This window comes from Alexandromys fortis, unplaced genomic scaffold (genome assembly GCF_014885135.2).
Source record: "Alexandromys fortis isolate MF-2015 unplaced genomic scaffold, M_Fortis_MF-2015_v1.1 scaffold_35, whole genome shotgun sequence".
NCBI classification, from domain to species: Eukaryota; Metazoa; Chordata; class Mammalia; order Rodentia; family Cricetidae; genus Alexandromys; species Alexandromys fortis.
This window is the reverse complement of record NW_026067913.1, coordinates 3500873-3527004: the sequence shown is the minus strand read 5'-3', so window position 1 is coordinate 3527004 and position 26132 is coordinate 3500873. Positions and strand designations below refer to the sequence as shown.

The window sequence follows — 26132 nt, the reverse complement described above, 5'->3', positions numbered from 1 at the left end:
TCTTAACCTCTGAGCCATCTCTCCAGCCCCAGTGTTTTTGGTTTTTGTTTGTTTGTTTGAAATACTTACCTTAGGCTACTACAGGGACACCTTAAAGAAGCTTTCACAAGTTACACTGTAAAAAGTGTCACTTTAAAATATTAAACCAGTATGAGTGGAGAAAAGACATGGGCAAAAGAAAGGCATTCTTTCTGACACCATGATGCTTAGAGTATCTGTGTTCTTCATCACTAGGTAGAGAAAGTGTTTACTGTCTCAGCACTAGTTTGTTGTTGGGTGTTGCTGTGCAGTAATAAAGTGAAAGAAAGAACAAAAGTGTACAGTAAAAGGGAAGAGTAGATGGTTTTATGTGCGGTGGTAGCATCTTGTAGACTGTTACCCTTGCTTGCCAAACTCTGCTTTTAGCATCATTAAAAGCCAGTTTCTGTCTTCCAACTGGAAGCTCAGAAATTCAAGTCAGATAGTCGTTTTATTTCAAGTCTAAGAATCAGGACTAAATCACGTTTGTTTAAAATGTAACATTTAAAGATACAAAGTTTAGAGATTTCCAGTTTTACAAGGGGAAGTATAGGTAACTCAGAGCAGTTCTGTGCTGTAGCCTGGCCTTTTCATTTAGCAGTCACAGCCCCTGCCTCAGGTTCCGTGGTTATAAAGTGACACATTTGCACTAGTTTATTTTGGCTGTTCTACTTCAGAAATGTGCACTTGGAGAGACAGCACCCATCAAAGTCTTGATTTAGAGGCATGCAATTTTAAACATCAGTACCTCTAATGAGAAGCCGGTCTCCCCAAGGAAGTGTGGGAACCGTGGAAAGGTATCTGGGCAGACCAGTGGTAGGCCTTTCTCTCTTTAGCAGTTGTAGAGCTTGTGAGAGGAACTACTTTGGAAGTGGCCTTTGCTTAAAATGTGGTGTTTCCTTCGGGTGAGTAACGTAGCGATGTTTGTTCTTTGTTTGCAGATTAACTGAGACAGAATTTAAACTTGAACTTTTAGAAAAAGATCCTTATGCACTTGATGTTCCAAATACAGCATTTGGCAGAGGTAGTCTTTTTTTTTAACCCTTGTTTAAAATACATATTGTATATCCATATATATATTATGTATATAGTTTACTTTAGTGTAAGTTAACATTTTCACCTACGATATTTTGGATTTTGTAGTGAAGATTCTGTTTGAAACTGTTTGATTAACTCTGGGCTTGGGTTTCTGGGTTTTGTTTTTCTAGCAGTAATGAAAACGATTGGTATCTCCTTTCTCATTGAAATGTCATGGCAGGTATTTAGTGCTGTCAACTCCTTGAGCTGCCCAGTGCTCTTAATAAGGTACCGGTAGCTGACTCTGGGAGAATGAATGAGACGTACTTAAGTGGAATAGCAGTGACTATTTACATATTAACAATACTTTGAAATTTGCTTGAATAAAGTGAGAATTAACATAACACGGCTACTCAAATTCTTAGGACAGACGTAGTTCGCAGCTGATGATTCTAATCGTCCCAGGGAGGTTAGCCCTCAAAGGTGCAGTTAGCCCTCTGCAGACTCATTACTGAACATTTTAATGCTCTCCAAACAGCTAAGCATTTTCAGAGTGATGTTAGTTGAAGTGGAATTAAGGTACTGTAGTTAGGAAATGAAATCTTGGTAGGTAGAATCTATCTTTAATAACCTCTGGAATTCAGGAAATCATTTTTGAGAGTCAACTTTCATTAAATGTAAATGTGTCTTACATTTTAAAATATCAGATCATTGACTTCAATCAAGTAGTAGCAAAGCTTGAAGTGTGCCAAGTGTATAGGCAGAATTTTTGTTTAAATTCAAATCAGGATTCTATGGGAGGGTAAACCATGCTTTAATCTTTTTGTAAACCCTTTGGGTGTGACAGGTACACACTTTATAAGACTTACTCAAATGTGAATTCCCTGGTGTTTAAGTTCTTTCTTGATGCTGAATTTTTACCTTTGGAAGCGTAGTCGCAATTTGAGAATGATTACGTTTGTAAAATGGCAGGGCTCTTGGTTATCTGGATTACAGACAAATTTATTGGATGCGTGATAATATCTGAGTCTTTAACTTGTAAAATTCAAAAGTAATTTCTTATTTTTCAGAGTATTTTATGAATTTACTTCCTTTTCAAAATCTGACTTTTAGGGGCAGTGGTAGTGCACACCTTTAATCCCAGCACTTGGGGGGGGCGGGGGGGGGGGAGAGCAGAGGCAGGCAGATCTTGAGGCCAGTCTGCCTACAGAGCAAGTTCCAGGAGAGCCAAGAGAAACTTTGTTTCAAAAAAAAAAAAAAAAAAAGACTTAACTAAAACATTTCATGGTTGACCATGAACTGTCTGACTCTGCTTTAAATCAAGTGCTTCCATGTTGTAAACCTTCCTGGTTGAAATAGTGGGAAGTATTCGGTCACCAAATTCTCATCATCTGTGCATAGTGGCAGACACCTTTAATCCTAGTCTGAGTCAAGGACAGGCTAATCGTTGTGAGTATACAGTCAGGTGTACATATCCAGTTGAGGCCAGCTAGTGCTATATGATACCGTTTCAAAAAACAAAACAGCAACATAAAAAATGAGCAAACGAAAAAAGGAAGCCAACTTCATGCTCCCTAAATCTTTCAGTAACTCCTAAGCATTGCCAGCATCCTTTGTTTAGCTTGTGTGGTTACTTACAGTAACTAATGGTTTGGTTTTGTTTGTGGTTCTTTTGTTTGTGGGTTGGTTTTTATATACAACATGTCTTGACTTGTGTTTATTTAACCACTTAAAATTTTTCTAGAGCTTGTAGCCTGCCCTTAGCATTGCACAGATAAAAATAAGTGACATTTAACACAGACCTACTACCTTCACGTTTTAAAAAATCAGAACTCTCTCAGGGCTGAAGAGGTGGGTCAGCTGTTAAGAGCACATACTGCTCTTGCAGAGGACCTGAATTTAGTTCCTAGCACCCATATTGAGTAACTCATGATTCCTGTAATCTTCAACTCTAGGGAATCCAATGCCTCTGGCCTTTTAGGCCATTGCTGCTTGCTTACATGTAAAAACCCCACACTTAGACACACATAAATGAAGTAAAACCTTAAAAAAGTCAGAACACTGCATATAGGTATAAAGCTGACAGAATTCAAGGTATTCATATATACAAATGTATGATTTTAATTGACTAAATGTCTATTTAAATCTGTGTAGTCTTGAGGGCACAGACGAGACAAGCCGACATAGGATGACCCGATGACAGCTGTTGAACGGATTCTGACTTTATGGTACAGCTCACTTGTATGCATTGACATCTGCTGTTTTAATTATTCCAGAGCACTCCCCATTTGGTCCCTCACCATTGGGCCGACCTTCATCTGAAACGAGAGCTTTTCTCTCTCCTCCAACGTTGTTGGAGGGTCCACTCAGACTCTCACCTTCACTTCCTGGGGGAGGAGGAAGAGGTATATGGTTTAAACCTTTTTATTACTCTAAATTTCTTCCTTCCTTTCCATTTTCATCTTAACTTACCTTTAAAATAATCTGACTAGACATTTGGAAAGTACAAGCGTTCCTTGCACTCATCATAGATTTACTTATTTTTTTAACTGGGTACAGAATCTTGGGCCAGATATGGTGGCTCACACCTTTAATTCCAGCAGTCGGGAGTTTGAGGCCAGCCTGGTCTGCATAGTGAGTTCCAGGCCATTCAGAGCTGCATAGTAAGATTCAGCCTCAAAAACAAAGAAAAACTCTCCATAGTACATTCTTCTGATGTTTTTCTCTTGTGTACAGGTTAAGGCAGATGGCCATCCCAGTTCTGAAAACTCAGAAATCCTGAGTGCTCTGAATGGCAGACACTTTGGCTGTAACACTCAAAAAGTTGTGAATTTTGAAGCATTTCATATTGCAGATTTTGGATTTGTGATGTTCCATCCTTAAGGTCTATAAGCATGTGTGCGCATGTGCACGCGTGCACACACACATTTAAAATTACAAACACTTATGGCACCGTGTATTTCCAGTAAGGAGTACTCAGCCTGTATTGGATAATGAGGAATCAATGTTTATGTTTCAAAATTATATTATACTGCATAAAACCTTTTAAAGAATATGTAAGATAGAGCAGTCTAACCAGCATAAAATGCACTTTGATGAAATAGGATCAGACTGTAGACTTTTATATGTATATATTTAATTCAGTAACTTTTTAAAAAAATAGTAAATCATAACATGAAAGCCCCTATCCCCCCCTTTTAATCATGAAGGAAGTCAGAGTGCTCTTCTAGACGGAGTTTACATGGGGCCTTTTCAGGAATCTTAACTCTTACTGATGCTTTGAGAGACTATGCCGGGGTTGCCTGCATTGCTCCCATACTTACCTTGCTGTTTCTGTATTTCCGTAGCTATATTTAGTACAGGACCTGCTAATGAAATGTCTCTAACCATTTATGTAAGCGATGTAACAAACTAAATGTGTGTCAGGAACAAGTGAGACTCAAAAAAACAGCAAACTAGGGCTGGCTGGATGGCTCAGCCGTGAAGAGTGCTGACTGCTCTTCCAGAGGACCTAGGTTCAACTCCCAGGACTCACATGGCAGCTCACAGCTGTCTGTAACTCCAGTTCCAGGGGTCTTGAAACTTCCCGTGACAAAACATTAATGCACATAAAAGCTAAAAAAAAAAAAAAGTTAAAAATAAAACAAAACAAAACAAAAACCCCAGCAAAATAAACCAAACATCAATATTTTACACTTGAGTCTACTTACTCTAGAGTCTCTCAGGTAAACTATGTTCTTCAGCTAAACCTAAGGCCATTGTAAATCATCTAACATTCTGTTGTTTGTGAGAATATCAGGTTCCCAGGTGCCCAGTACTAGGTACTGAGGTGGAGGAGAGCTCAGTCTGTTTCCTCTTGTTATCCTTATCCTCGTTTGCTCCATGTGGAACTGTTTCCACACCTGCCAGCCTGGTTCACCTCAGAAAGAGCTTTGCTTGTGTTGGTTTTGAACTGGAAACTTATGGGGAAAGTAACTATGTCAGACACGGAGTCCTAGGGGGTTGTATGGAACACTCCAGAAAGGGTTAAGTGTTTAAATTTACATGTCTGCTTAAGATTTGGGCTTAGTGCTATCAGCCAATCCCCTTGCCACCACCTTTTATACTTGGACTTATAGTAAGAAATGCATGTCATATCATGTTACATACCAGTATAAATGCAATTACAGCCAGCCACAAGTATTTGCCATTGCACTTTGTGATTTCTGATTCTGTACATTTTTTATCACATTTCATTAAAGGAAGAATGTTCATTAAGACAAAGTCAATTTTGCACAGCACACATGGGTAGTAGCTATCCATAGCTGAACACAGTACCTAAGAAACAGTGTTTATTTGGCCAAGCTAACTCACTAGAACTTGGATTGCATAAGTCAAGGATTGCTTGTAGTCCAATGAATGTCTGAAATTATCACAGAAATTACCTTTCCTTTCTCCTTTCCTGTTTATGTACTTTCCTCTTCTCTTTAATTGCTTTTAAGTGACAGTGTGTTCAGATTATTTGCAAGGTTGTTTCCTGTCTATTAAAAAGCTACAGAAATTCTTGGTAAGTTACCAACAGATCTAAAAGCTTTGTTGGGACCAACTTTCCTATGAGCAGTGAAAGGGCAGAGCGGCTCCTTCTCCTTCCTCTTTTATCTTGAAATTTGAAAGCTTGAATAATATTGTGTATGAGGAAAGAAATTTATTTTTATTGAGTGAATTGTAAACATCTAGTTTTTAAAACCTTTTGAGCGTTCGTGTTTTCAGGTTTGCAGCGTCTACCTGCTAGTCCCTTGGCTGCCTGTGTCTTTGGTCCTGGTGGCAAGTGATGAGGAGAATGTTTGACTCTCTCACGAAGGCCTGTGGACTCCTGAGCATTCTCCCTTCCCAGCCTTCTTCTCATGAACTGATTCGGAGGAAAGATCTGGGGATTTACCAGAATATATAATCATTGCTGGATAGAATTACTACATTCATAGAGTTCTTGTTGTCTGGAGCTACTTGATTAGTAGTAGGTCGTTGATACAGTAGTGCAGCCTCTATGATGATTGGCAGAAATCATGCCTAAGCAACAAAAACCTTATCTTTTATTTATCTTATAGTTTTGCTTAGTATAAGTCTTTACAGTTTTCTTCTATACCGTGTTTTTCAGACTTAGTATTTATTAGCTATAATTATAGATATAATTATAAAATAATGATTGTGGTAATCCTTAAGGATGAATTTATAGGCAAGTGTTGTTGGATATTTATTTATTTTGTGCTGTGGGTTGATCTCAGAGCCATTTGTTAATTAAGCAAATACTCTAATCTCTAATCTATTTTTCTAGCCTGTAAGCAAGTATTTGTTTATACACATTGCAAAATTATTTCCCACTTCTTGGAAATGGTTTTGGTAGAATCATAATCAAATGTATTTCAGGGAAGCTTTGTTTGAATTTGTATTAACTTTTGAAGAGGCATCTTGATTTTGACAGAGGTCTTTTGTGGCAATTTGAGATAATACAGATCTGGGTTTTCTTTAATTAGGCTCACGAGGCCCTGAGAATTTTCTGGACCATCAGATGAATATTGAAAGAGGAGATTCAAACTATGACAGGGCATATGATGCCCCCAGAGCACCTTCTGACAGCTCCCTGTCACCTCCGTGGGAACACGGCCGAAGGGTGATGGCCCCTCCACCAGGTGTGTGAAGACAACAGTCATTGTTCAAACTTGCAAAACATCTTGTGTTTGGGATACAGTGATGGAAAGAGGGCCATATGTGTTCTCTGTTTTAAAAATTGTGATACTGTTTAGAAAAAAAAGAGTATTATGAGGTGACTGTTCACATTATAGGAAGTTTTCCCAATTGTTATTACTGCTTCTACAAATAATACATGCTTATTTTTGAAAATCTGAACAATGTAGGGATGTAGTACTACAGCAGTAAAAATTTCCATTGTCATCTTAGCAAACATTTCTTACCCAGAATTTAATTACGTATCTGGAGGGGTTAAAAAAAATGTGTGTGTTTACAAATATAATTGTTAAAATTCTTTGTCACTGCTGCTTGAACTCTCAGCAATCCTCCTGCATCCTGAGCAGGTTCTCCCACCTTTCTTGAGACTACCCAGTTCATCCTCCCTAGAGTGACCATATTTCTGACTGGCAGGTGTTTCCTACTTGGGAGTGCGGGGAATGTAGAGGTGCAGGACCTGCCTTCTACTTTCTAAATTTCCCAGGTGTGGCTTGCCTGTAGAGAGATGTCCTAGTTGGGGTTTCTATTGCCGTGAAGGGATACCATGATCACGGCATCTCTTATAAAGGAAAAGATTTAATTGGGGCTGGCTTAGTTTCAGAGGTTTAGTTCATCCTTTATGTGACAGGAAGTGTGGTGGCATGCAGGTAGACAGGGTGTTGGAGAAGGAGGTGAGAGTTTTATATCTTGATCTGCAGGCAACAGGAGACTCTGCCACACTGGTAGTAGCTTGAGCTTAGGAGACCTCAAAGCTCCCTCCCACCATGACACCAACAAGGCCATGCATCCTAAAAGCGCCACTCCCTATGGCCAAGCATCCAAACATATGAGTCTCTGGGGGCCATTCCTATCCAAACCATCACAGGAGGATGTGTCTGTGGATGCCAGGTACAGTCCTGGAGCTTCAGGTTCTCAGACTGCAGCCACGTACAGCAAGTTGTGCGCTCCAGAGGCCGATTTTCTCCCACTCAGGTCCTGAGCTGAGCCTCTTGCTGCATGTGCTGTCGAGCTTGTCACAGCTGTTTCCTGGGGTTTTCTCACACTGGTTGTGGCTGGTTGAATTTAGAATAGAACTACTACTTTTTTTATTTATGCTTCTTTCATAAATTACATACCAATTACAGTTTCCCCTGCTTGCTCTCCTCCCAGATCCTGCATACCTTTCCTCTCCCCCAGATCCATTCCTCCTCCATTCAGAAAAGGGCAGGCCTCCCAGGGATATCAACCAAACAGGGAATATAAATTACACTAAGATTAGGCACCTCCCCTCATATTAAGGCTGGTCAAGGCCACCCAGTAGGAGGAAAAGGGTCCCAAAAGTAGGCAAAAGAGTCAGAGACATCCCCACTCCCACTGTTAAGAGTTCCATAAGAACGTACAGGCTTCCTGATCATCCATTCAGTCTTTGTGAGCCCCTGTGAGCCCTGGTTAGTTGATTTTGTGAGTTTGCGTGTGATGTCCTTGACCCTTCTGGCTCCTACATTCCTTCCTTCCCCTCTTCCACAGAATTTCCGAGCCCCACCTACTGTTTGGCTGTAGGTCTCTGCATCTGCTCCCATCAATTGCTGGGTGAAGCCTCTCTGATGACGACTATGCTATGCTCTAGTCTATGAGTACAGCAGAGTATCATTAGGAATCATTTCATTGACTTTTTTCCTGCTGGTTGTGTTTGATTCTATCCTAGGTACTATCGTAGGTCTCTGGGCCATCCAGCCTCTGGATCCTGGCTCTCCAGATAGTGTCAGAGGTGGTCCCTCTTGTGCCATGGGTCTCAAGCTAGACCAGTCATTGGTTGGTGTGTCTCTATCTCTCTTTTAGATTTATTTTTATTTGCATTGGCGTTTTGCCTGCATGTATGTCTGTTGAGGATGCCAGTCCCCTTGAACTGGAATTCAGACAGTTATGAGCTGCCATGTGGGTGCTGGGAATTGAACCCAGGTCCTCTGGAAGAGTAGCCAGTGCTCATAACTACTGAGCCATCTCTCCAGCCCCATTTGGTTGGTGTCTTAGCTTATTACTATAATTCTGTAGTACAGCTTGAAATCGGGGGTGGTGTACCACCGGAGATTCTTTTACTGTACAGGATTGCTTTAGCTACCCTGAGTCTTTCGTTTTTCCATGTGAAATTGAATATTGTTCTTTCAAGGTCTATAAAGAATTGTATTGGGATTTTGATGAAGATTTCATTGAATCTGTAAATTACTGTTAGTAAGATGACCATTTTTACATTAATCCTACTGATCATGAGCATGGGAGATGTTACTGTCTTCTGGTATCTTTTTCAGTTTCTTCAAAGACTTGAAATTCTTATCATACAGGTCTTTAGCTTCCTTGGCTAGAGTTACTCCAAGATATGTTACATTATTTGTGGCTACTGTGAAGGGTGTTATTTTTTTCTCAGCCCATTTTTTTTTGTTTGTATATAGGAGGGTTATTGATTTCTTTTTTTTCTTTCATTCTTTTTTTCTTTTGAGTTAATCTTGTATCCATCCACTTTATTGAAGGTGTTTATTAACTGTAGGAGTTCCCTGGTAGAATTTTTGGGGTCGCTTATTCATATTATCATCTGCAAATGGCGATACTTTGACTTTTCTTTTCCAATTTGTATTCCCTTGAGCTCCTTTAATTGTCTTATTGCTCTATCTAGAACTTCAGGTACAATATTGACTAGATATGCAGAGAGTGGATAGCCTTGTCTTGTGGTGATAGAAATCAGTGAAAAAATGTGACATTCAATAGTCAATGGTCTCGTCACAGAAGCACCTCAGATAAACTCCAGTCGGGCATTCACAGGGAAGGGACAGTTGTACCAGGCCCCTTGGAATGGTGACATGTTCTCAAAAACAAACAAATAAACAAAAAACCAAAACTACCAACCACATGGTCAGTGAGATGGCTCAGGAAGAAAGGATACTTGCCAATAGGCCTGACAATCTAAGTTCGGTCTTCAGAACCCACATGGTGGGAGGAAAAGCTGACTCCTAAAGGCCATCTTTTGAACCTGCTCAATTATGCCATGGCATATGCACACACACACACACACACACACACACACACACACACACACTATATTTACTGATTTCTCTATAGCCATTCCATCTGACAGCATGCATTGCGCTGCTTAGCTCCTGCTGTCTGTTAGGCCCTGGATCTAAGGAACAGCTTACTTTTTGACAGTGGAGGGCAAAATGTATACGTTTTTGTGAAAGAATAAACTCTGAGTTTCTGATATTTTGGTGAACATTAGAAGCAAAATACTAATGTGGCGTCTTGAGACCTGGTTAAGGATGAGTTTCTCCATTTCATCCCTATGTTTAATTAATCCCATGTTTGAAGAAAAAGGGGGCAGTCTGTTTTAGATAGAAGGCTTTCTCTTAACCCTCTGCTATACGGGACTAGTTCTGGTCCTTTGAGACAGCTCTTTGCTAAGATCTGAAAGGCGGTGTAAATGAGCCTTCTATTCCGAAGTTTTGGAACTTTCCTCAGTCACATCCCTCCTCCTGGGAGCTCATTAGATGTCCTTCTCTCCGTGACTCTGTTTCATCTAGGTGGTTTCCTTGGCTTTGTGGAGGAGAGATGTTTCAGGGGAGTCCCATGAGCTTAAATCAGATGAGGAGAGACAGCCATTACTGAGTTCACGGGAGTTCACCCCTGCCTAGTGAGGCCGTGAAGGCAATTTGGCACTGTTTGCTGCTGTCTGTAGTAGGGCAATAAGGTGACTGTTGCTGTGACAAAACACCATGACCAAGAGCAACTTGTTAAGGAAAGGATTTATTTGATTATACTTCGACATTGTAGTCCATCACTGAAGAAAGTCAGGATAGGAATTCAAGCAGTGCAGGGACCTGGAGAGGGGCTGATCAGAGGCCATGGAGGAGTGCTGCTTCCTGGCTTGCTCCCCATGGCTTGCTCAGCTTGCTTTCTTATAGGACCCAAGACTACCAGCCCAAGGATAGCACCATCCACCATGGGCTGCTCCCCCGCAACTAATGACTAATTAAGAAATGCCTTCAGCCCGATCTTTTGAAGGTGTTTTCTCAATTGAGGTTTCTTCCTAGCTCTGTCAGGTTTGCATAAAACTACCAACATATGCATTGGAAGCCACACAGTTCACCCTCTTTGTCTCTCTTTGGAGTTGATCTGTTCATGCTATACCTCATAAAGTCTGCCATCACCACCTTGTTAAGTTCCACAAAGAATTACGAGTTCCCATTTTGTTATTCTAAATGAGGGTGGCTGCAGAAGCCTTTGCTTTCGAGTTTGCGTCCAAACTTGTGTTTGTGCTGCGGTCCTTCATCTGAGCCGAGCCTTAGCTTCGCCTGTTGAGCTGGATCTTTCCTTCAGTGTGGACTAAACCCCAAATTCTGAAGCTACTGAAAATCCGACCACACATGGTTTCTGGCTTACTCTCTGCCGTGGTGAGAGATGTAACTGTTGGCCAGATTTTCTGTTCTGCTTTTCCTTCTTGCTGGCAGGCTCTTCTCAGCATTTTCCCTGACATGATGTGGTTTCCTTGAGGTGCTGTTACTAATTTGAAGGTGAAATGAACTTAACTGAATTCTGTTTTCACATATCCTAAGGTGTCTTGTTTTTGCATTCTATCTGTAGATTTAGCTTACATCTACGCCGTAATCAAAGCTTTTAAATTCTGATGCATCAAAGTATGCTTGCTGTTTAATACAAAGACAAAGTAATTAACTTTTCTCAAATTGTTGACTAGTGCCTACCAATACCAAAGACAAAACATAGGTCACGGGTTTTGTCTTTAATTTTTGGATTCAGAGAAATGCTTAAGTCAGTATAAGCACAAGTAAACTAGACTTATGTTTACCATAATGAAAATATCCTAAAAATTTTCTAGGTCAACCATATTCTGATCCGTCTTTACAAAAGCAAGATAGATTTTATTCTAATTCTGGTAGACTCTCTGGACCAGCAGAACTCAGAAGTTATAATATGCCTTCTTTGGATAAAATGGGTAAGAAAAAAAAAGTGTGTGTGTGTGTGTGTGTGCGTGTGCACACACACGCGTGCGTTTGAGCATACATGTGCCTGTGATTAAATAGTTGTGATAGTGTAGAGGACTGGGAATTGAAAAAAGGCTAATATAATTGCTATACCAGATTGCGCTTTTTTTTTTTTCCTTCATTGTTTGAGACAGGATTTCTCTGTGTAGTTTTGGAACCTATCCTGGAACTTAATCTGTACACCACACTGGCCTTGAACTCACAGACATCCATCTGTCTTTGCCTCCTGAGTGCTAGGACTAAAGGCGTGTACCACCATTGCCTGGCCCCAGATTGCTTTTAAGGACAAAATATCTTTCCTAAATTTCCTGTGTTTGTCTCTCTCTCTCTCCTCTTTTTTCGAGACAGGGTTTCTCTGTGTAATTCTCTCTGTCCTGGAACTAGCTCTTGTAGACTAGGCTGGCCTCGAACTCACAGAGCTCAGTCTGCCTCTACCTCTTGAGTGCTGGGATTAAAGGCACGCACTACCACTGCCTGGCTGTGTTTGTATTTCTTGTTATCTTTTTTTTTTTAAACAGTTTATTTATTTTTATATTCTATGTATGGGTGTTTTGCCTGCATTTATTTCTGTGCATCACATGCATGCCTGATTCCTGGGGAAGCCAGAACAGGGCATCAGATCCCTTGGAACTGGAGTTACAGATAGTTGTGAGCTGCTATATGGGTGTTGGGAATTGAACACAGGTTCTGTGGAAAAGCAGCCAGTACTCTTAACCACCTTAACCACTGAACCATCTCTCCAGTGCTTTCTTGTCTCATATTATAGGTAGGTCATCTAACACATGTGTTGAAGGTTAGCTTTAGTACCATAGTAAGGGTTTACTGTATCTCCCTATGATATAAACTTTACTCTGTTCCAGAGCTAACTTCTCATTGTTTTCGGTCCATTTACATATATCCTGGTTAGCAGTCAAGGATATTAGTTAGCAAATATCAATGTATGTATAAAAGACGATCAGCAAAATAATTTGAGTTCATGTTCTCAATCAGTTATCTCATTTAATCATTTCATATTTAGTAGATTTAATCTGTCTGTCAGGACCTCTTCAACTACCAGTCAACTGTCCACTGAAGTTGTACTGTAGCTATCAAAGAATATAACATTAAGAAAGAATACGATTCAGAAAATCAATTTAAATTTTCATTGTGCCCTTGTTGAGATGTTCTTTAAGGGTACTTTCATGAAAGTATATATTGTGTACTGAGGGAAAGGGGGCAAAAGAAAAGACAGGAAGCGGGGTGCTGACTCCCAAGTTGTGCACTCAGGAGGCTGCTGCAGCAAGATCGCCTAGGACGACACTGTAGAAGAATGTCTTCTGTTGAAGTTTCCTCAGCCTGCAGGCTGCTTTTTTGATCCTAATATGGACTACTGTTGTATTCGTGCTAAGTTGTTCTCCTGTCCAGGAAGGGCAGTGGAACATGCCAGTGTCATTGGTATCTGGGAATGGTCTACCAATTGAGAATTCATGAGTTTTTCTGGTTTGATTTTTCTGTCTAGATGGGCCAGTACCCTCAAAAATGGAATCCAGTAAAAATGATACCAAAGATGATCCTGGTGTAAGTATTGAAAATTGAACTCTACCCATGTATCTCTCTATATCCAGTTTCTTGGTTTTGGTTTTAGTAGAATAAGGACAGAGCTATTCTACTTCCAGGATACTGATAAACCATACTCCTACGTAGCATTAACAATGTTCCATTTCTGGCTGTAATCTGTGGGAGAATAATACAAGTTGCAGCCAGGTGTTGATGATGCATGTAACCCTGGCATTTTGGCAGGCTGAGGCAGGAGGACTGTGAAATCAAAGCCAGTGTAGGTCACATAAGGAGATCTTGTCTCAAAAAACCCAAGAATGGACTGGAGAAATGGCTTACAGTGGCTGCTCTCCTAGAGGACCTGGGTTTGATTCCCAGCACCGTGGTCGCTCACAACCCTTCTTAACTCCAGTCTCAAGGGATCTGAAGCCCTATTCTATCTATTGAGAACACTGACTGTATATGATAATCAGACATATGTGCAGGCAAACACCCATACATGTCAAATAAGTAGAAAAAAAAACAAGAGAAAGAAACCTGATAGCTCCCACTTTTTTAAAAAAGCACAACTTTTAGATGACTTTACAGCATCTTTCCTAGCTGAACACAATTTCAGATTTTCTTCCTTGAAATTTTATTTGAATCTTAAAATATTTTAGTTTTAAAATATAACATTGATTTGGCATCAATATCTTAACATTTTCTTGTATGTGTATTTGATAAAACTATTTTTTAAAATGTCTAAAAATTGCTATGCTTGAACCGCACTTGTGTCTTAGGATGAGCTAGGTAGACTATTGCAGCTATGCTGAAAGTTTTCTGTTGTTAGTACAAACACTTAAAGATAGTGAACAAGCGGCTCATAGGCCAGTATGGAAACCTGACCTGGTCTCCCACCTTCCACAATGTCATGGTCGGCTTTTGCATGTGCGCCTTTAGTCTGTGTCTGGCGCCCTTGGGAAAGGAGCTGTGACCTGAGCCGCTTTACTGACGCTGATTGTCAATCTGTTACAGAACTCAACTGTGCCTGATTCTTCTCGCCCTGATGAGTGTGAAGCAGCTGGCCGTGGCTTTGTTCCTCCACCATTTCTTCCAGTCAGAGCCCCATTGTTTCCAGTGGATCCAAGGAGCCAGTTCATGAGAAGGGCTCCCCCTTTTCCTCCACCTCCTCCAGGGAACATCTATGCAGCGCCGCGAGATTATTTTCCACCAAGGGACTTCCCTGGCCCACCACCACCTCTATTCCCAGGTCGGCTTATCTGTGCTTTTCTTCAGCTTTTGCTTTCTGTTGCTGTGATAAACACTGACCAGAACCAGGAGAAAAGGACTAGATGGCTCACAGGTTACAGTCCAGCCACAAAGGAAGCCAAGGCTTCCCTTGATCCACTTTAGCGGAATTTGAATTTTATCTGTATTGTTATAGTTCAGAAAATCCCTGAATTTACAATCAGTTTTAAGACTAAAATTACGTTATTTCATTTGCTAGAAACGTTATTGTGGTCATTGTTTAAAATAATTACTTATATTTTAGTCTTTTTCATAAATAGTCCCAGCTGATTGTATTTATTTAAAATCTAAGATTATATTTTGTCAAATTTATTGAAATTCTTCCATTCCCTTACATTTTAAAATAAAAGCAATTTATTGCTTTTACAGCACACTTTATCTTTTGGAACCACAGGTTTCTACATAGTAAATCATGTTTTCAAGTACTAGACAGGAACTAGCTTAGTTGTCCTGGGTAGCTGCTCTCTGATCTCACCTCTGGTTTTAAAGTTCTAGGTAAATCAATTGAGTTTATTGTTTGGTAAGTTTTAAGGTGGTTCTTGGCATTACAGATAATGTTTTTAGTAGAATATTCCATCAGAATCACCAAAAATTTAACTACATTGAAAACCTGTTTTAAAGTAAATCTTGAGCCAGGTGGTGGTGACAACACATGCCTTTAATCCCAGCACTCGGGAGGCAGAGGCAGATGAATCTCTGTGAGTTCAAGGACAGCCAAGAGCTAGTTTTAGGACAGGCTCCAAAGCTACAGGGAAACCCTATCTTAAAAAACCAAAAGCAAATCTTGAGTGTACTGAGATCTATGTAACTGCGAAGATTGGACAAACATACCTGAAATTAATGATATTTTATTAATCCTGTGTAGTTGAAGAAGTACATTTTTTAGGGTCAGAATTAGTTTGTGAGATCAGATATTCTGGTGTGTGTGTCTGAGTATCAGAATAGCTGCTGGCGCTCATGGTGTGGCAGGTGTGCAGTACAGGGTTTCAGCTCACACTGTGCTTCACTAATCTCTTTGAACAGGGAGAAATGTGTTCGCACCACCACCACCACCAAGGGGCTTTCCACCTTACCTTCCCCCAAGAGCTGGGTTCTTTCCCCCACCCCCACATCCTGAAAGTAGGAGTGAGCTCCCGCCAGACTTGATTCCACCTTCAAAGGAACCTGCAGCTAAACCTCCAGAAACGCCGGAGATCTGATGGTGATATTGGTCTAAACAGTCATTTTCTTCTCATTTTCAGTTTAAGTAACGGCTGTTACTTATATGATTATATTTTTGCTCAACTTGGAGCTTAATGGAATTATAATTCTCAGGATAGTATTTTGTAAATAAAGATGATTTAAATATGAATCTTATGAGTAAATTATTTCCATTTTATTTTATTCTGGATAGTATATTTTACTTTGATTACCTCATCCATAATTATGGTAGTTTTATATATGTAATCTTATAGTTGGGGATATCTTAAAACTTAAAAGACTGTGTCTTTATACCAGGAATGTGTTCACCATGGTTGTAGACAAATGTAAAAGTAACTTTATGTTTAATCAAATAAATTTTTAATTGATTTAAATTCTTGTTTGGCATTGATAATAGTAAAATCAGCCAGTTTCACATAAACATGGTTCCATAAATTAATCTTTTTACCTGTACCAATAATTCAGTGGTTCAAAAGTAAAGCATTTGAGGCTGGAGAGATGGTGGCTCAATGGTTAAGAATATTGGCAGGGCTGGAGAAGTGGCTTAAGGGTTAAAAATACTGGGTGCTCTTGCACAGGCCCCAGGTTTGAGTCCAACCTCACAACTGTCTATAATTCTAGCTCCAGGGGATCCAGTGCTCTCTCCCAGCCTCCACGGATCACATGTACATAAATAAAAATAACTAAAAAATATAACAGGATCCATCTTTCCAGAAAAAAAAATACTGGCTGCTCTTCCAGAGGATTTGGGTTTGGTTCTCAGCATCCTGGCTTCCAAAAATGCATCAGGCATGCATGTAGTGCACATACATAAATGTAGACAAAACATCCACACATATAAAGTTATATAAAATAAAGGTAAATGATTTTGTGATCTTTCTGATTTGATTATCTTACAGAATATGTACCCTACTTCTTGCAGTTAGATATGACTGGCCCAAAATAAACTAATAAACTTTAAAAATTTAAATATGGATTACATTTTAAAGAAAGCCAGGATATTGTCTATGAATTTCAGAATTTTTTAAACTTGGTTCACCAGCTAGTTTTCTTTTAGCAGTTTAAAAACAATTTGTGTGTGTGTGTGCACTCGTGCATGAGAGAGAGAGAGAGACAGAGAGAAATTCTTAGCACGCAGAGGCAGAAAAAGACATTCTGTAAACTCAAGGCCAGCATGTTGTTGAGTACACAGCAAGTACCAGGGCTAGATACAGAAACCCTGCCTTTAAGAAACAAAATAAATAAATGTTAAAATAGGAGAAAGAGAAATTATATAAGAAACGAGACATCTGGTTGCCTTAACAGTCACCCCAAAGTTAATGTTGGGGCAACCAGCTTCCGGCCTAGAGGCCTAAAATATCCAATAGACTTTTCTGTGAAGCAGGAATTTTGACAGATTGTCCTACCTTGTCTTGTCAAAATTTGGCAAACTTTTGTGTCCTGTTTGATCAATTTTGACAGCAAGCATACTGTCAGCAATTGGGGCAAAGGCAGTTTCTTTGTCCAGTGACTAACCTTGCCACAAATGAAAGCAAACTCCATATGGAGGTTCTTCGATGCCCATCATCCTTTTATGAAGTAGATTAGTGTTGCTAGGAGCAGATGTGTCCCATTGTCATAAAAGCTTTAGGTTATTAAAATATTTTAAATGTCATATTCTGTAGGTCTTTGAAGTATTTGAAGACCATCTCTATTTAAAGGATATCTTTGTATGACCCTGAGAACACAGCTAAAATGACTAGGTTCGGTTCTTGTAGTTGACTATTAACTTGTATTTATTATCCAAAAATAGTTTTTAAGTAATAAAATTTACATTTTTAAATGAGCTGCATTGGTACAATATCTTAAACAAGAATAGAAGCATATATACAACAAAAGTAATCTTATTTGTATCAATATACAAATACCTATACCAATATAAAATACGTGAGACTCTAGTGATTGTTCCAAAGTAGACTCGTTGGTTGTGGTGCATGCCAGTAGGATTTGCTAAGGATGCAGGGGCAGGAGGATCACAAGTTCGAGGCCAGCATGGGCTACAATTTTTTTTTTTTTTTTTTTTTTGCCGGGCAGTGGTGGCACACGCCTTTAATCCCAGCGCTTAGGAGGCAGAGGCAGGTGGATCTCTGAGTTTGAGGCTAGCCTGGTCTACAAGAGCTAGTTCCAGGACAGGCTCCAAAGCCACAGAGAAACCCTGTCTCAAAAAAAAAAAAAAAAAAAAAAAAAACCCAAAACAAAAGTAGACTCAACAATCTACTTTTTTATCTCATCATTTCAATATTATATTCCCCCCTTTTCCCTTTAGAAAGAGATACTTAAAATTTAACCTCTTTTGTTTAGTTTTCTCCATGACCATGACCAATAATAACAACCTGTAACCAAGCCTCCTAAGTGATGACAAGTCAAACATCTATAACCCACTGATTAACCAAAAACTACCTATTGCACCTCTTGGGAATGTGGGTATCATGTTCTCTAGACTGCTTCCTGTTGTCTGGAGGTGATGACATTTTTGGGTAACCCTGAGAAAATTGGCATAATGGTCAAGTTCTGGAAAAAACTAGCCATAACATTTGTTGTCCAGTCTCTGTACAATGGAAAAGTACAAGGCTTATCTGTAGTCCTGGCTGGAACAGTCTGTGAGGCTGGACCATCTCATCCAGCAGCCTTGAAGCTGTTTTGGATGCAGAAGGGCTCATCACCTGGGCCACCCATTTCCATCGGTGTCTCTTCCCTGCTCTGAACACACGTAAACCTTCAAAGGTAACATACATATCTGCGTTAACACGAGTATAAACTATGTGTTCTAACAAGCTGGGCAAAGATGATTTTTTTTTTTATGTTTGAGCAGGTAAAATATACATCACTCATGTTGTAGTTTTCCAGGTTGATTTCTTTATGCCTGTAGCCAGGATTTTCAGGAGGTCTCCCCTGATCAAACCTGATCTCTATCAACCTTGAAGGAAACAGAAGCATAACTTTCCCCAAAGTAATAAATTTTCTGACTTGCATTCTTAAAATATCTAGGCTGGTTTAGTTCAGCAAGTCCAGTGTCTCTCCGTAGCTGTTGCTCTCTGTTTGCTAGCATTCAAAAATTCAAAATTAACACAATACCGGTGATACATGATCTAGGCTTCCCATCTTTGTGTGTTTTTTTTTTTTCTTTTATATTATTGTCTCTTTACAGACTTTATCTTATTTGTAAACCATTTTTTCTATGACTGCCTATACCCATTTTCTACACACTTTAAACATATTGTAACCTGTTTAGAGTTTTTTTTTTTTCCATCTGAACCTGATTTACTATGTATCTGTAACCTTTTCTGCCCACATGAGCAAAATCTTAAACTGCCGAGCATCTTAATCATGGTGCTCTGGCGGCTCAGTCCCGCAGCAGCAGTGGCCGAGAGACTGTACCATGGCCCACATGAGACTGTGGGACTAGAAAGCCAAGTTTGGCTCAGCTTTTGTGTGTTTGCAACCATTTTTAAAGCGTTCTCCTGTTCTATGGGAAATACATGCCCCTATTGTTGGACTCCATTTGCAGCGAGTCTCTCTCGGTCCCACCTGCCACCTCCCGAATAACCACACAGAGGATTATTAAGCAGGAAAGCTCGGCTGAGAGCTTAGGCTTCTTTTTTCCAAGTGACACATCGTCACAGTGTACAGAAAGATTAGTCCACAACAGTGTAGGAGCCTGAGTCTCCACCTGAGCTCCCCACTCTGCTCTCCTCTGCAATTCTGCTCAAGCATAATGTACATTAAAAAAAATTGTAACTTTCCTAAAGCAGCTGCTGGTGGCTCATGCCTGCTGCCAGTGGTGTCTCAGACAGTAGCAGAACTAGAGTGGAGGTTACAGTCTGTAGCCATTTGTAGCATCACTCTTTTGAAGTACTTACAATGAAACAATCCACTTAAAACTGAAATTCATATAGTAAGCAATTTTAGCTTATCTACCAAAGCAAGCAAGCAAGCTGTTAAATGTCTTAATTTTAATTGCATATATTTCCAAATGGATATTGAAAAAAAAAAGGCTTAAAACATCAGCCATTTGCTGGGTGTTTCTTGGTAGTGTTGGCAGTACTGAATTTTTGAAGAGATTGACAACTGACAAGATTATATTTGAAAGTTCTATTCAAGAGGCAGGGAATCGCTCAGTGGGTTAAGCAAAGGTACCAGCAAGTCTTACAGTCTGGATTTTCTCCCTGGGACTCGCCCCGGCAAATTGTCTTCTAACCTGCACACATTCACTGTGGCAGGCAAATGCGCGGGTGTATTCACACACAGTAAATGCAGAAAAAGTTCTCTATAAAAATTTTGCTAGTTGAGCAGTGGCCATGCACACCTTTTATCCCAGTACTCAGGAGGTAGAGACAGAAGGATCTCTCTTTATGTTTGTTTGTTTGTTTTTTTTTTCCGAGACAGGGTTTCTGCCCAGCCAGAAGGATCTCTTTGAGTTCAAGGCCAGCCTGGATTGACCAAGCAAGTTCCAGAACAGCCAGAGCTACACAGAGAAAAAAACAATGTCTTGAAAAAAAAAAGTTTATTTAGTAATTATAAAGAAAATACAGATGTTTCAGGCTAGTGAGTGGTGCGGGGATCCTAATTCTTTCCAATGTGTATCGATATGCTGTATGCTATTTTCTGTGAGAATGTGAAAAAGGCCAGAAAGCAATTCCAGTGTTGTGTGGCCCCGAATATCATTCATATCTGTTTGCGTGCTACTCCAGGTACGCAGTTGTTACTGGTGTCATAAAGAACCCTGTGATTCTTGTCATAAGCCCAAGCAAAGCTATTTCTGCATTGTGTGTGTGTGTGTTCAGTCATAAGCACTGTCCTTCCAGCCCCACCCTACAGACTCCCTAAATTCTTTAGTTTCAGGACAGTGGGAGATATAGAAAAATGATTTTATTTTATTCTTGTCTTTTTAGCAGTGCTAGTGTCTTTGTTAGGGTTTTTATTGCTGTGAAGAGACGATGACCACAACTCTTATAAAGAAAACTTTGAATTGGGGTGGCTTGCTTAAAGTTTCAGAGGTTCAGCCCACTGTCATGATGAGCACAGCAGCGTGCAGGCAGATGTGGTGCTGGAGCTAAGGGTGTTACATCTTGCAGGCAACAGGAAGTTGATTGAGGGAAGTTTGAGCAAAGAAGACCTCAAAGCCCACTTCCACAGTGACACTCCCTCCAACAAGCCTACACCTCCTCATTGTGCAACTCCCTTTGGGGGTCATTTTCTTACAAACCACCACAGCTGGGGATAGATCCCAGGGTCTTTGCACACGCAAGGGAAACACCTTATAATTAGGTATATTTTTAGTCCTGCAAAACAAGTAAAGTATTTTCACTGTGTTGAAAATATTCACTATTTTTTTTTTTTTAACAATTATCTCATTGGTCTGCAAGCTGTTTTTTTTTTTTTTTCTACAACCCCCCACCCCCGAGACAGGGCTTCTCTGTGAAGTCCTGGCTGTCTTAGATCTCACTCTGTAGACCAGCTGGCCTCGAGCTCAAGAGATCTGCTTCCTGGGATTAAGGGGGCCTGCCATTTGGCTCCAAGTCCTGTTCTTATCAAGAGATAAGGAAACTGGCAAAGGAGCTTGTGTTGAAGCAGGCAGAACCAGAGCCCGGAAGCTGAGCCCTTCAGTACAGTACTTCACCCTTCATCTGGATGCTCATCCTCTTTACTAAGTCTTCTCCTTTGCAAACAAACACATGGGTGCATTTATGTACACACACATGCTGAGCCACTCAAAGGCATCCTTTTGTCTAAGAAATAATCAAAAAGTTCAAAGTGACACTGTATAGAGCTTTCACGGTTAAATACTTGCTAAAATATCTCTGCATCTAATAAAGAATTAAAAAAATAAGTAGCACCTTTAAATTTGCTGTATCAATAATGTATACTAAACACACACTACATTGGGATTTTGTTAACCAGTCTAGTGGCCTTTTTTGAGCTAGGGCCTCACACAGCCAAAGCTGGCTTCAAACTCACCTTGCACTAGCAGATGACTGTAGAGGTTTGAATAAATGACCTCACTGGCTTGTATGAATATTTGGTCTCCAGTTGATGGGACTGTGGGTGGGTGTGGTGGTTTGAATGAGAACGGTCCCCATAGCTCATACATTTGAATGCTTGTCACCAGTTGGTAGACTGTCTGGAAAGATTACTAGGTGTGGCCTTGTTGGAGGTGATTTGCTGCTGGGGATGGACTTTGAGGTTTCAAAAGCCCATGCCAGGCCAAGAGTACTCCCATCCCCTGGCCCCAGGCTGTTGCCTAAGGATCAGGATGTAAAACTCAGCTACTTCTTCAGCACCATGCCTGCCTGCTGTGCCCTTCTCCTCTCATAATGGTGGACTAAGCCACCGAGACGATAAGCAAGCCCCCAATTAAATGCTTCCCTGTTGACGGCGTCTCTTCCCAGCAATAGAACAATCAGATAAGGAAAGACCTGTGCTTGCTCGCTCTTTCTGCCGCCTCCTTGTGAGTTCTCAGATGTTCCTGTAGCCATGCTTTTCCTCCTTCATCTTGGACTTCAGCCCCCTGAAACTGTAAGCCCAATTAAACACTTTCCTCTGTAACAGTCCTGTTCACGGTGTTTGTCCCCCAACAGGAAAGTAACTAAGACAATGACCTTGAACTTCTGAACCTCCTGTCTCCAACTCTCAAGAGCTGGCAGGGATTACAGAAGTGTGCTGGCATGCTTGGCTTAGTGTCTTGTTTTTAAGCTTGCCTTTTCTCACAGTGACAATTTAGACTCTCTATACCATGCAGTCTAAGATTTTTTATTTAAACATTAACACTTTGTGTTTCATATTCAATGAAATACATCACAATGGTCACTTTTTAATGCTTTATTCATTGATTAAAAGAATATACATTTAACATAAACCACACAACATCAGTCATCAGGTCAGACATTCAGCTGGTTTCCTTACAGTTTCTGTCAGGAGTTATTTTATCAGATCACATATACAAGATAAAATCTCACCACATCTGGCATTTACACACACTGTGCCAGTGGATTCACACTACTGATGTACATATAAAATCCGCATGGTATGTGCTCACTGGAGACAAAACAGTGCACACCTGTCAAAAGGTCATTTAATATAAGATGGTAAAACCATTTGTAAAACATATAAACTTTTTCCATAAATAGAATCATATCTGGACATCTGTTGCATAAATTGTGTTTCCAAAGCTTACAATAGAGCAGCCAGGTCTCAGCACTGCTGGGCACCCACATTGGCTACTTACTTTATTATTGCAGACTGTCCTTAACGTTAAATGCACAACATTCGTACCACTTAAAACTTGGGTCAGGTGGAAGTCTCACAGAGACCACGTCTGTACCGCGGTTGCCCTGAAACAGTGAAATTGGCTTTTAAAGCCGCTCAGATATAACAAGGTTTTAAAACATACTTCATGGAATGTTCTTCATGTATCGTAGCAGCTCATACCTGGGATGGAACAAGCTTTTGGTTTTTCCTTTCTTTCCTTTACATTCACTATTCACAGTGAAACAGGTGCATTTTTTTTCTTTTTTTTTCTTTTTTTTTTCAGAGTTCTGAGGTTGCTGACTGAGCCACAGCACAGCTGTGTACCACAGGTCGAAATTCGACCTTAAATATTACAATCTAGCAGTATCTGGCTGGCCAAAGCCAGCCAGCCCCTGCCAGCATGTGGGCACTTCTTCATGTAAATCTATTCTTTGGCAGCTGACACGCGCGCTGACAGAGAGAATCCAGTGACTTGTTAGGGATTTCACGACTAATGTTGGTTTGCAAGCCTGTGCGCCTACAGTTCTGTGCTTTGACTTAGCCTCAGAGGTTTCCCTGGAATATGGTTCCTTTCTTCCTCTACTGTTTTGATATCTGGGCTAAAGAAGCTAACTTGAATGTAACAGATGAAAAAAAATTGTCGGATATAGTTTAAAAAATCCAGCAATTTGAGTGCTCATGTTTATGTAAATGCATTTAAAAAGGGATTAAGCAATGTCTAACTTATACTATATGAAATTCAGAATGGTAATTGGCAATATCAATTATTATGTAGGTAATGAAAGTTAAACTCAGCTTTGTTAAAGGTAACTCATTTGGGATACTATTTTTCCCTTCTATTTCAAACCAAAATCAATGAGATGCTATCAGAATACATAGATGCAGTGCATTGCATACAAATCCACCAGCCTATGGATATTCATATGTATATATATATTCGTATAAAAATATTTGGCTCCTGAGCTCTGGATTCTGACAAACAAAGAATAAAAATGTCAAAAAGGCAGAGTAACTCAGTGAAAAACAAAGTTAGCCAGCAACCTCAGATAATCATTGGCTGTATGTCCTTAAGGTTTGGTAACAATCTCATTAACCGTGAAAGCCCTATACAGTGTCACTTTGAACTTCTAAAACCAATACCCGACTACGTTCTCTGATCAAGAAGTAAAATATACATATATAATTCTATAAAGCTAATACTGATTAAACACAGCACAAAAGGATTAGTTTATACTACTGGAAAAAAACATAATGGGACCCTACTTGCATATGTAGCCACAGGAATTATACATTTTAAAAAAGCTAAATGTCTTCGCTGAAGCTTTGCATCTCTCTGTAAAAATGACGATTTGGTTCAGTGAAGACACTGAGTGATTCAATGTCCAAGACTGCGTGCCAAGGTTGACCAAGGCCCAGGGATACCTGCTCAATAAGGTTATGTACTGGATCCACATCCTGGTCGGCTAGTTCACCTTGGTCAAAATCAATGCTTTCTTCGGTGACTTCAAGCACTTTTAGATCAGAGCCACGAAGACGAGCAATGGCAATGAGGTTGTGTGCCCACACGGTGTAACCTTAAAGATAAGCAAAAGGTAACTCTGTCATTCTCTTCTGTTTTATGCTGTCTCTGATAAGATATCTGTTCCTCAGTAAGTGCTTCTTGAGAAGCTTCACACTGGTATTTCACCATGCTGGTCCTTTCCCCTTAAAACAAACTGAGAACAGAGAAACATGACTACCTAAGAGTTTCATACCATCTTTAAGAACACTAGCTGGTAAGCAGTGCATCATCTTATTCTGGTATTTATTCAGCAAAACAAAAAACATTTAAAGTATATAAATAATTTTTTTGTTTTTTTTTCAAGTCTTTTTCTTTTTTTTAAATTTATTTATTTATTAAAGATTTCTGTCTCTTCCCCGCCACTGCCTCCCATTTCCCTCCCCCTCCCCCAGTCAAGTCCCCCTCCCTCGTCAGCCCAAAGAGCAATCAGGGTTCCCTGCCCTGTGGGAAGTCCAAGGACCACCCACCTCCATCCAGGTCTAGTAAGGTGAGCATCCAAACTGCCTGAGCTCCCACAAAGCCAATAGGTGCAGTAGGATCAAAACCCATTGCCATTGTTCTTGAGTTCTCAGTAGTCCTCACTGTCCACTATGTTCAGCGAGTCTGGTTTTAACCCATGCTTTTTCAGACCCAGGCCAGCTGGCCTTGGTGAGTTCCCGATAGAACATCCCCATTGTCTCAGTGTGTGGGTGCACCCCTCGCGGTCCTGAGTTCCTTGCTTGTGCTCTCTCTCCTTCTGCTCCTGATTTGAACCTTGAGATTTCTGTCTGGTGCTCCATATAAATATATTCTTAACTTTGGATAATGATTTATCATAGGGAGCACATTTTATTTTTTATATAAGTCCCTATTAACAATATATAGAGGGGCTGGAGAGATGGCTCAGCGGTTAAGAGCATTGCCTGCTCTTCTAAAGGTCCTGAGTTCAATTCCCAGCAACCACATGTTGGTCCACAACCATCTGTATTGAGGTCTGGTGCCCTCTTCTGGCTAACTGCATACAAAATAAATAAATAAATAAATATTAAAAAAACCCAATATATAGAGTCACACAGTGGTGTTTCATGCCTTTAATCTCAGCACTTGGGAGGCAGAGACAGGCAATCTCAATTCAAGGCCAGCCTGGTCTACAGAACGAGTTCCAAGACAGCCAGAGATACACAGAGAAACCTTGTCTTGAAAAACCACAACAAACAAAAAACGAAAACAAAAAAAACCTAATATATAATAAACTAGAATTTTTCATTGTAAAAATCATTTCCTATGGTATCTCAAGAGTCCAAAGTCAAGACACTTGAAACTTTGAAAATAACTTCATTATCAGAAATCATAAAAATCATAGGAGTATGTACCAACTTTAGAACAGAGGCCACCTCTGGGAAGGTAAGGGGACAGATGACAGGTAAGCTTTACCTCTATCTACTGTCTTGAAAGAAGAAAAAGCTTTAAAAGGGCGGTTTAAGTAAACTTTTATTTTA

General features: G+C 40.1%; 2 protein-coding genes across 9 annotated transcripts in view; one reads left to right on the top strand and one right to left on the bottom strand.

Annotated features, from left to right (window-relative positions):
- Nucleotides 1-15957, top strand: part of Mia2 (MIA SH3 domain ER export factor 2) — a 47518-nt gene extending 31561 nt beyond the window's left edge. For 7 of the 8 annotated variants that reach the window (XM_050138789.1, XM_050138784.1, XM_050138786.1 and 4 more), the window contains 7 exons: nt 960-1042; nt 3312-3440; nt 6546-6701; nt 11618-11734; nt 13282-13340; nt 14334-14568; nt 15630-15957. In XM_050138789.1, the coding sequence (XP_049994746.1) occupies nt 960-1042; nt 3312-3440; nt 6546-6701; nt 11618-11734; nt 13282-13340; nt 14334-14568; nt 15630-15805 (955 nt within the window). In that variant the 3' untranslated portion in view covers nt 15806-15957. The remainder of the gene's footprint in view (nt 1-959; nt 1043-3311; nt 3441-6545; nt 6702-11617; nt 11735-13281; nt 13341-14333; nt 14569-15629) is intronic. The other variant, XM_050138788.1, reaches the window with a different exon arrangement.
- A 6692-nt stretch (nt 15958-22649) lies between these two features.
- Nucleotides 22650-26132, bottom strand: part of Fbxo33 (F-box protein 33) — a 34619-nt gene continuing 31136 nt past the window's right edge. The window contains exon 4 of the mRNA XM_050138794.1: nt 22650-24667. Coding sequence (XP_049994751.1) covers nt 24396-24667 — 272 coding nt within the window. The 3' untranslated portion in view covers nt 22650-24395. The remainder of the gene's footprint in view (nt 24668-26132) is intronic.